At 41.4% G+C, this 10,298-nt stretch overlaps 1 protein-coding gene and 1 pseudogene across 2 annotated transcripts; both read left to right on the forward strand.

Annotated features, from left to right (window-relative positions):
• Positions 1-2,572: 2,572 nt before the first annotated feature.
• Positions 2,573-2,690, forward strand: LOC133389790 (5S ribosomal RNA; annotated as a pseudogene).
• A 665-nt stretch (positions 2,691-3,355) lies between these two features.
• LOC133388373 (interferon-induced protein with tetratricopeptide repeats 5-like) lies at positions 3,356-10,008 on the forward strand. Of its 2 annotated transcripts, none has more exons than XM_061634346.1 (2): positions 3,356-3,494; positions 6,990-10,008. In XM_061634346.1, exons 1-2 carry the CDS (start codon positions 3,490-3,492, stop codon positions 8,479-8,481), a joined length of 1,497 nt encoding a protein of 498 aa, XP_061490330.1. In that variant the 5' UTR covers positions 3,356-3,489; the 3' UTR covers positions 8,482-10,008. The 2 variants fall into 2 exon arrangements, with proteins under 2 accessions (XP_061490330.1, XP_061490331.1); XM_061634347.1 differs by having other exon boundaries at positions 7,038-10,008.
• Positions 10,009-10,298: the final 290 nt, after the last annotated feature.

A 10,298-nucleotide genomic window follows, 5' to 3' on the forward strand; every position in this document is an offset into this window, starting at 1 on the left:
ATTTTTAAAGCCCCCTGGGTGGGGACAGAGGAGTGGAGCAAAGAAGATAGAAACACCAAGCCTGCGTTTTTACTGAGGGCACAATCCAACTCACCTTTCCGCTGGGCTGGGGTGAGTTGGATGCTGTGGAGCCCAGACTCACTGGCAGGCTCCCGGCTTGGAGGCCTGTTTGACGGAGCTGGCTAGAGTTACCAGGTCTCCGGTTTTCGGTCGGACTCTCCGGATTTTTGGGGGACCCTCCGGCTCTCCAGCTAGCACCCCTTAATCTCCGGACTCTCAGCTTCAATTTAAAAAAAAGTTTCTATGTGGTCTGGTTCCTGAGATACACCAAAACGTCAGCCGCCCCCCCGCGACTGTTTAATCTATTTAACTGATACGACACTGAAGTTGGTTCCTAGTTCCCAGTTCCTTATTTGCTTGAAAGTTCAAAACACTAAAAAAGAAGAAGAGTTGACAACTACAGCAACTTCAAACCAAACTTAACATATCTCTGAACCCCAAAATATATGTTGGGGTACCCTGTATGATATATCACTGTGATCGGGGGACTCTCCCCGTCAAGAATAACAATACATTTATGCAATCAAAACCAACAGGCTTCTGATATTATCATAAATAAATAATGATGTCATAAAATCATAAAAAATAAGTAACTGGGGGTGCCCACCCCAAACTCTGCTCTGGGACAGGACAAATCTTATACCCCAGGAAAGGGGAGGGTGTCCTCTATGAGATGCCACTGCGTCCTGCCTGGCCCAGAGCTTCTGCTGGGCGCAGGGCATGGAGGAGGGCATCTATGCAAAATCAAAGCAGACCAAAACATACAGGAAAAAATAAGTAACTGGGGGTGCCCACCCCAAAATCTACTCTGGTCCAGGACAAATCATATACCCCAGGAAAGGGGAGGGTGTCCTCTATGAGATGCCAGTGCATCCCATCTGGCCCACAGCTTCTGCTGGGCACCGGGCACGGAGGAGGGCATCAATGCAAAATCAAAATGGACAAAAACAAGTAGAAAAAAATAAGTAACAGGGGGTACCCACCCCGAAATCTGCTCTGGGACAGCACAAATCATATACCCCAGGAAAGGGGAGGGTGTCCTCTATGAGATGCCACTGCGTCCTGCCTGGCCCAGAGCTTCTGCTGGGTGCAGGGGAAGGATGAGGGCATCTATGCAGACAGAAAGGGTAGAGAATCTTCTTACTCTTACTCGTTTCTCAGACCTCTTTCTGAAGTGAAGGGTCAAATCTGTAAAGAAGCTTGGAGCAACCACATTAAAAGATAAGGGCAGGGCATTACAGGCAGGGGGTTACTCCGCCCACCTGGCCAAACCAGTCCACAGGGGTTACAATATCATTAATCTTCAATATCATTTGTCTACCAAATACAATATCATTTATCTTCCAAATACAATATCATTTACAATATTATTTATCTTCCAAATACAATATCATTTACAATATCATTTATCTTCCAGATTCTGACCTGAGCAGACAAGGTAACAATACGACGATTGCAATGGGCTGATGGGGACAGGCTAGTCTCTTGAGCCTGGTCCAGGGTTATAATGGCATAATGGCAGATTCGACTCCTACTTGGAGGAAGGGCGGGACATAAATCTAATAAATAAATAAATAAACAAACTCACCACCATTGACATGGAGGCACGTGACTGCAAAGCAACCCAGCCAGCCAAGCAGAGCAGCTCTATCCTCCTTCTCCCCACCCTAATGTCCATAAAAACTGCCATGCAGCTACTCCTCATTACCATCACTGGGCACAGATGCGGTTGCCCTGAGCAGCGGCCAGCTAGTCTCACTGACCTTTCAAATTGATGTCCATTTCAAATTCCATGTGTGCAGGCAAGTACCACATGCCAAACACATGCTTCCATCATCTCCTGACCAGGGTGCCTATGTGTAGAACACATCTGTGTGCAAAAACAAAAAGGCCCCAAATTTATACATCCCTGTGTATCATTTTGTGCACACTTTCCCCTAACACAGCCTTTCCCAACCAGTGTGCCTCCAGATGTTGTTGGACCACAATTCCCATCTTTCCTGACCATTGGCAATGCTGGCTGAGGCTGATGGGAGTTGTGGTTCAACAACAGCTGGAGGCACACTGGTTGGGAAAGGCTGCCCTAACATACGCATTTCTATAAACATTGCTTGGTTGAAGAACTGCATTGCAAAATTCAGATAAGTGCAAATTTTGGAGGATGGTATGAATTTGATAAAGTTGGCTTTAAATGCAAACTGAATCAAATTTCTTGCCCATCCCTACACCAAGCTGCGAAAAGGTAATGTGTTTTTATGCGTACACAAATGTATGTGAGAAACAAGCAGAGAGTATATGAAAGTCTTATGTACATGTGATTTGGCCTCACCCATTTTGGGATTTGGCTGTGCCTGCGACCAGTGTGCAGAGATCCCTGACCACTTTTCCCTAAAGGAATTCAACGCTCAGGGGGTGGAATTTCCCCATAACTCTTCTCAATGTACTTCTCTCATTCAACTTGATCCTTCCTATTATTTTTATTTATTTATTTAACAAAATGTATATACTACTAGCTACGGCCATACTACCCTGAACACGCCCAATCTCATCTGATCTCGGAAGCTAAGCAGCGTCAGGCCTGGTTAGTACTTGGATGGGAGAATGCCTAGGAATACCGGGTGCCGTAAGCTTAGAGGAGGCAATGGTAAACCATCTCTGAATACCTCTTACCATGAAAACCCTATGAATATATCCAAAATATTCATAGGGTCGGCATAAGTTGTGGTCAACTTGAAGGCATATAAACAACAAACAATACACTACTTGATTATAGAAAACCTCTAAGCGGTTAACAAAAAGCATTAAGATTATCAATAAAAACAGTTAAACACGAGCAATTATCTGATGTTGACATACACAGAAAACAGTCTTTCATACCACAAATTGCTCAAAACTAATACTGCCTTTGATTCAGGTTAGGGTGATGATGCAGGGGTCAAATGTATGGGGAAAAGCCCTCCCCCCATATGGACAGGGTTGGATTTTACTCCCAACCCTCGTATTTGGCCTCTAAACATTTTAAAATCAGCCATATGCAGTTCAATAGTTACTGTGCTATGGAAATTTTAAGAGGTTTGTCATTATCTTTCGTGGCCAAAACAGTGTTGGCTTTGGTTGTCAAAGCTCCCATGATCCCTGGCTGACAAATGTTTCCTCAATGCATTTGTCAGCCTGGAAAGACAGCAATTCTTCTCTCTTTTGTTTTTAAAGTTTCGTTTCCAAAAACTGGATCTCGTAAGCTTCACTTTCCACTGACAGATAGGGAACAAATAAACACCCTGGTTTCTAGAACTGCAGAGAGCAGTAAAAAGGAAGCAGCAGTAACAACTGATACCCTCTCTGTAAGGAAAGGATATCTCCTGACATCTCTAGGAAGAAATATAAGAAAAGACCAAGTTTCCTTTATAACTGAGAGCAAATCCCAAAATCATGAGGTAGGTAACAAATATTTTAGTATCTTAGTGTGCTAGGCTATTAACTATGTAGTTTTAAGCAAGTTTACTCAGTAGTTAGACCCACAGGTTAATGGGGCTCACTCCCAAGGCAAAAAATCTAAACACACATTTTAAAAAGTAAGCTGCATTTACTTCTGAGTAAGCATTTATAGAATTCTGTGTTAAATATGACTGTAGCTAAAGGTGGATTAAAATCATTATGTTATTGAGGGTCAGATTTTTAGTTTGGAGGCAATAGGCCTACCAGAGGGGTTACCTTGACAGCATTCTGGAGAATATGCTTCACCTGACAGTAATGGCTAAATTTTTTTCTATGTCTTTCTAAGACAGGAATTAAGCCTCTCATTTCATTCACAAATTTATACTGTTATAGTTCAGCTTTAACCTTTCTATTATCTGAATTTGACATACATTAGACATTCAGGGGTTGCCAGTGCAGCGTCCACAAACATACATGTACACACAGAAACCTTCCCTAGCACCCACAGAGTCCCCTACCCTCTGCCGAAATTAGGCTTGAAAGAAGCATTCTGTTGTAGCCAACAGAATGCCTTATGGTGTGTGTATGGTGCCAACAACAGTTTCTCCAGTTTGCAAATATGTTCACAGCGTTAGAACTTTTTTGGTGTCTGCACCAAATTGTACAGGACAAATAATGCCACTAGCTCAAATGGTAGGCAAAACAAAGAGCCTTCCTGTTAGTGGAACCCAAGCTATCTAATGCCCTCCTCCTTTGATGTTAGGCTGAAGCCAACGTTGTTTCATTTCTGGCACCAGCTAAAAACTCACATCTTCATCCAGGCCTTTGATGAGAAGGGTGCCTGATTTTGTACGTCAGTGGTATTAATATTGTCAAGGAGCATTGCTGTAGTGTTATGCTGTTTTTAAATTTTTATTGATTGGATCTTAGGCTGATGTTTTGTTTCATGTACTGTGCAACTAGCCCTGGCATCACTTGCTAATGCAAGGCTGCGCACAAATGAAGCAAATAAATAAAAAGCTGCTGTGTAGTTTGAATTTGAGATGAGAAGGCTTCCCTACATGGATTCTCCATGGGGATCTTCACTCTCACCTGTCGATTTGGTGCCTGCACCTCTTATAATTGAGCTTATAGAAGTTAATGGAACAACCTAGCTCCATGGCATGGCATAGAGCTAATTTTAAACATTTGCTTTACGAATGGGATATTTGCAATGGGTGAATATCTGCTTAATTCCGACCCCCATCCCTGCAATTGGAATTAAGCAGATTTGTCGCCCACCCTAGCCTGCAGCCTTTTGCTTGCCCTGCGGTATGGTGCCTCCTCTTCCTTTCTCCTCTGTGGTCTGGCCCTGCTCTGGGAGGCTTTTGCCATGGCAGCTGCTCAATCCTTCCACCTGAGGAGGGACTCTTCTGGCCTGCCTCCTCCTTCTCTGTGATGCTGGTGGGCGGGGCACAGCAGATGGGCAGGGGGCAAACCCCATTCCTAGTATTGGATGATACCTTGCTCTGGAGATACCTGCAGTTATGGTTTCGGCTGCCAAGTTCTCCCATGAACTCTGGCTCACAAAGGCTTTCCTGAGGCTTTTGTCGGTCACCAAGGTGGTTTGATTTAAATCAATCTTGCACCATAGTTTAAAGAGAGAACCTGGACCGTAGCAACTTCCAGTAAGGGAAGGCTGCTTCCATTGCAGGAACAACTCTAAGATAGTTGTGGACATCTTCTGCAGCCAAAGCAATATTGTACAAAGCATTTGTCAGCCAGGAAAGCCAGCAATTCGTCTCCTGTTTGGATTTCACTCCAAGCGGAAGAAGAATTTGGGAGCTTTAAACCCTCATTTCTCCTTTGAGGCATGCTTTTACGAGCCCTGGAAGTTCTATTCCAATATTGGCTCTTGAGACCTTCCCAGGCACCCCCACTGGAACAGAATGCTGGACTAGATGGAGACTTGTTCAGATCAAACAGGGGTCTTTTTATGTTCTTAACAGAAAATAACCTTTATTTTCTGGCACAGACTCCAGTGTCTTTAAAACTTTCAGACAAGCTGCTGTGTTAGAAAATCACTCTAATTTTGATCTTTTTTTATATACGGGAGGCTTGTGAATGGGATGGGAGGCTTCATTCCTGTCTTAGACAAATGTAGAAAATCACAAACACCAAGCCATTGCTATAGTCAGGTGAAGCACATTCTCCAAAATGCTGTCAAGGAATCCCTCTGGTATACCTATTGCCTCCCTACTAAAGTCCTGTTTGCCTCCCTGAATATCACTTCCAAAAGTGACCAGCAGGTGCCACCTTCAGTTGCATTTTAGTTTTCACCACCCTTTTGTACAGGGAATAAGAGATAGGATTCCATGCTGTCATCTCTTAACCCCTTCATCACACCCATCCTGAGGCAGGAAGATGGGGGTTTAGTCCTTGTTTTTGTTTTTTAATAATTAAGCTCCAACTTGAGGATATAAACTGATGCTTCGTTGGGGATGTAAGGAGGCAGGGATTTCTGTCCCATCCAGGGTTCATTGCAATCAGCGCTGTTTGTGTTCTGCTATACTTTGGCTTCTACTAAAACATACATTATTCATCTCACTATCTGCTGTGGCCAAAGCCTATATAATTAATTATGTAATTATGTAATTAATTTCATTGCATTTCAGTGGAATAGAAATGTGAACAGAATTGTAAAAAATAATCTGATGATTTATGTAAAGTTTGCAGAGTAAAAAACAACAATAGCAAATAATGCTTCTGTTCGCTTGTGAGATTTTTCTTCCAGACCTTGGACAAATATGTGAAAGGTACGAATTTCTGCTCCAGTTTCTGACAGAATTCTCCAACATCCCTATGCTGCAGCCTAGACTTTCCTTATTACTCCTAGTATTTGCAAATAACCCCCTTTTCCCGTTAATTGGTACCTATTGCATGTGGTTTGCGTCTTTCTCCAGATTAATCCTCCTTTAGCTAGTTTCTTCAGCTGGTTATCAGTTTTACCACATAATCACTTTCTTATGTTTGTATGTTTCCTTTGGAACTATTAGCTTGAATGGCTAGCTTTAACCCTGTACATTAATTTTTTTAAAAAAGAAAAGAAAATCTCATTAAGTATTAATTTCCCCCTTTTAATCTAAAAAAATAATCTAAAGGATTTATCGGTGTTGTGCCATGCTTCTAATCCTTAAACTGCCTTTTTTTCCAGAACACACTCAGAGCTCAACATTAAAAAGACCCTACATTTGTGGGACAGGCGCATTCTTATGTGTGAGACTCAGTTAACAGGATACCTTTTAGGCCAGACCTGAACCAGCCATGTCTTGAAAGTTCACAGGTCTCCCATTTGAAATACTACATGAATATGAGGCAAAGAAATATAACCTAGATCCAGAATGTTAGCATAACAACTGTAGATTAAAAAGTGTAGAAAAATGCATTCATAAAGTCAGTTTTGAAAGCTCTTCCACAACAAATGCTGATATGCTTGAATCTGTTCTTGTTTTCAGAATTTCAATATGTCTGTCTCTCTTCCCAACCCCCACCTCCCAATTTAGTGAAATTTCCAAGAAATCATTAAAGCAGAACCTCTTGCACCTTGAATGCCATTTTACTTGGATATTGCTGAAGGAGGACGTAGACCTTGATGAATTAGAGGAAAGGATTGCTGTGCAGATTAACTTTTTACCGACCAGATCCAAAGTCCGAAATTATAACTTGCTGGCCTATGTGAAATACTTGAATGGCAAGAAGGAGGAGGCCCTGGAAAATTTACAGAAGGCTGAAGAGACTGTTAAAACAGAGTACCCAGAAGAAATTGAAATGAGAAGTCTTGTTACATGGGGCAACTATGCTTGGGTCTACTACCGCATGGATAAACTTACAGAAGTACAAACCTACATAAAGAAGGTGGAAAGTATCTGCAAGCAACACGGACATGGCTCCCCTTATAAGATGAAACATCCACAAGTCTACTGTGAAAAGGGGTGGGCATTCCTAAAATTTGGGGGAAAGTATTACAAAAAAGCCAAGGAGAGCTTTGCAAAGGCACTGGAAGAAGAAGCCGAGAACCCTGAATATAATTCTGGCTATGCAATCACAGTATACCGCCTAGAGGATTATTGTGAAAGAAAATCTGCAGCAGAAGGGTCCTCACTGGAACCCTTGAAGAAGGCAGTAAAGCTGAATCCAGATGATCCATTTGTTGTACCCCTCCTTGCATTAAAGCTGCAGGAGATAGACAAAGCTAAAGAGGGGGAAGAGTACATCAAGAAAGCCCTTGGAAAACACCCAGATATCTCTTATGTGCTGAGGTATGCTGCCATATTTTACAGGAAAAAGGGTGATGTGGAAAGAGCCCTGGAGCTTTTGAAGAAAGCACTGAGCTTGACACCAAATTCAGGCTTCCTGCATCACCAGACAGGGATTTGCTATAGAACACAGTATTTTAAAATTAAAGCATCAAAAGGCACCCATCAAGACAGAGAACAGTTGGCAGAACTGATCAGACTGGGCATTTTTCATTTCATAAAGGTGGTGGAGCACAAAACCAAATTTTTCTATGCTTATCTAGACCTTGCAAGCATGTATGCAGAAGGCAAAGAGCTCCAAAAAGCAGAAGAAACTTTTCAGAAAGCATTTGCAATGAAGAACTTAACTGATACAGAAAAACAGCAGTTCCACTTTGGTTATGGCCGCTTTCAGGCATTTCACAAAAGATCAGAATCTGAGGCTGTTAAACACTACCTGGCAGGGCTAAAAATTGAAAATGAATCATTTGAGAGAAATAAGTGCAAATATTACTTGAAGACGTTAATAGAAAAGAAAAGCATGAGAGGATCAACAGATGCTAAGAGTTTGGGCATTCTTGGATTCATTCACCAACTTGATGGGGAAAAGTTGCTAGCTATTGGGTGCTATGAACAAGCCCTGAAAATGGATCACGATAATCAAGAATATCTCAGTGCTCTTTTAGACTTGAGGCTTTCCTTACAAACCTAAAATTTTCCAGATGTGCTTATATGGTCTTCAGTCAATGTTATTTTTTTTAAAAAGTAACACCTGTCACTCAAAATTTCTTTATTCCCTAGTAAATCCCTTACAGTCCATGCTATTTCTTTGAAGCAATTTGGTTGAAGAAGATTTAGCCATCTGATTTTGCAGATTTATTATCACATATGGATGCCTTAAGAGCTTGCTGCATCAGATTTTTGATTTGGGTAGTTTCAGGCCTATTTAAAAATAGGATATGTGTAAATTAACCTCAGGAATCCATCAATGTATTTTTATTATACTCTTTTCAGTGCATTAAAGATACTTGTGCTGTGTGTTGGATTTGTGATGGATCTGCATAGCTGAAATTAACTCTAAGAACGTGGGACCTGAGGGACCGCTTACACCCATATGTACCTGCCCGGGATTTAAGATCATCTGCCTCTGGTCTCCTCTGCGTGCCTGGAGTGAAAGATGTTAGACTGACAGGCACATGGGGAGAGCTTTTTCAGCTGTGGCCCCCAAGCTTTGGAACACCTTACCCCAAGAAGTCCACTCTGCTCCCCCCCCCGATGGTTTTCTGGAGACTTCTGAAAATGATATTGTTCCGGAGAGCCTTTGGGAGGGACTGAATGTAGAGCCTGACAGTGATTTTATGATTTTATGCCTTCTACATTAAATTTTACCCTTGCAGTCCACTTTAGTACCACTCCCTATATATATATGAACCTAATTGTGATTAACCAAACAGAGGTTTTTATTATATTAACAAAACGTTTCAGCTTCCGCCTTCATCAGCTACCAACATACGAATGCTGTTACCAAGGTCATTATATTTACAATTTTATTATGTACGTGTTTGATTTTAGTTTTATAAGCCACCCTGAGTGCCCTATTATAGGGTGGAAGGGTGGGATAGAAATATTTTAAATAAATAAAAGGTGACCTTTCCAATTGTATCTGCCAGCAGCATATAGTAAGAACCATTTATGAATCTGTAATATATGGATTTCTTACTCATCTTTGAAGTACGTGCTTAACTGTAAGGCATTCAGTGTTGCTTTTATTAACAGCATGTTTGTGGTGCTGATGATAGGAATTATACAAATTAAATGTGTGTATTAAAGTAGTTAGTGCTTGTAGGTTAGGCTGAACTGTGTGACTGGAGGAGCTTAAGGGCAAGACTGGTTTGAAGGCCCTTGATCTCCCTTGTCCAAGCCGAACCCCTCCACCATCCCAGCTTGCCAGAATGTTGGTAAATATATTACAAAATCAAAGTTAAGTATAATGTAACAAGGACAATCTGAAAATTATCATCACACAACTTATAAGTGCAACCTCTGCAGTTTACAACAAAGAAACACGCAAGCATGCATTTTGCAAGTCTAAAACTGTAGCTTTCAAACACCAGATTTTTCTGTTCATGTGGATGTTCTCCTTGTTCTGGGGTTTCTGGTTGCTATTGTTTTGCCCTCATTCCCTTCTCCCAGACCTGTTTTGCCCCATCTGTATAATGTAATAAAATAAAAAACCTTGCACAATGTAAAATGCTTTGCTACTGTTGTTAATTTGAGAGTGAAAAACTCATATTCTTATGAAATGCAGAATTGATGGAACATTTAGTCTCAAGTGCTATTAAGCCATACAACCTTTAAATATAAATAAAAATAGTTTAAAAGGCATCATATAAAGGCATCATATGGCATCATGGTGTATTGCCAAATGCCTAGCCTGAGCAGGCACCAAGCAAATTAGTTCAAAACACTGGTGGTGAAAAGGTTAACTAATTTATTAAAATGAAGCTAAACAGTGTTGGCTGGCAGGCT

Source organism: Rhineura floridana, chromosome 7 (genome assembly GCF_030035675.1).
Source record: "Rhineura floridana isolate rRhiFlo1 chromosome 7, rRhiFlo1.hap2, whole genome shotgun sequence".
NCBI lineage: Eukaryota > Metazoa > Chordata > Lepidosauria > Squamata > Rhineuridae > Rhineura > Rhineura floridana.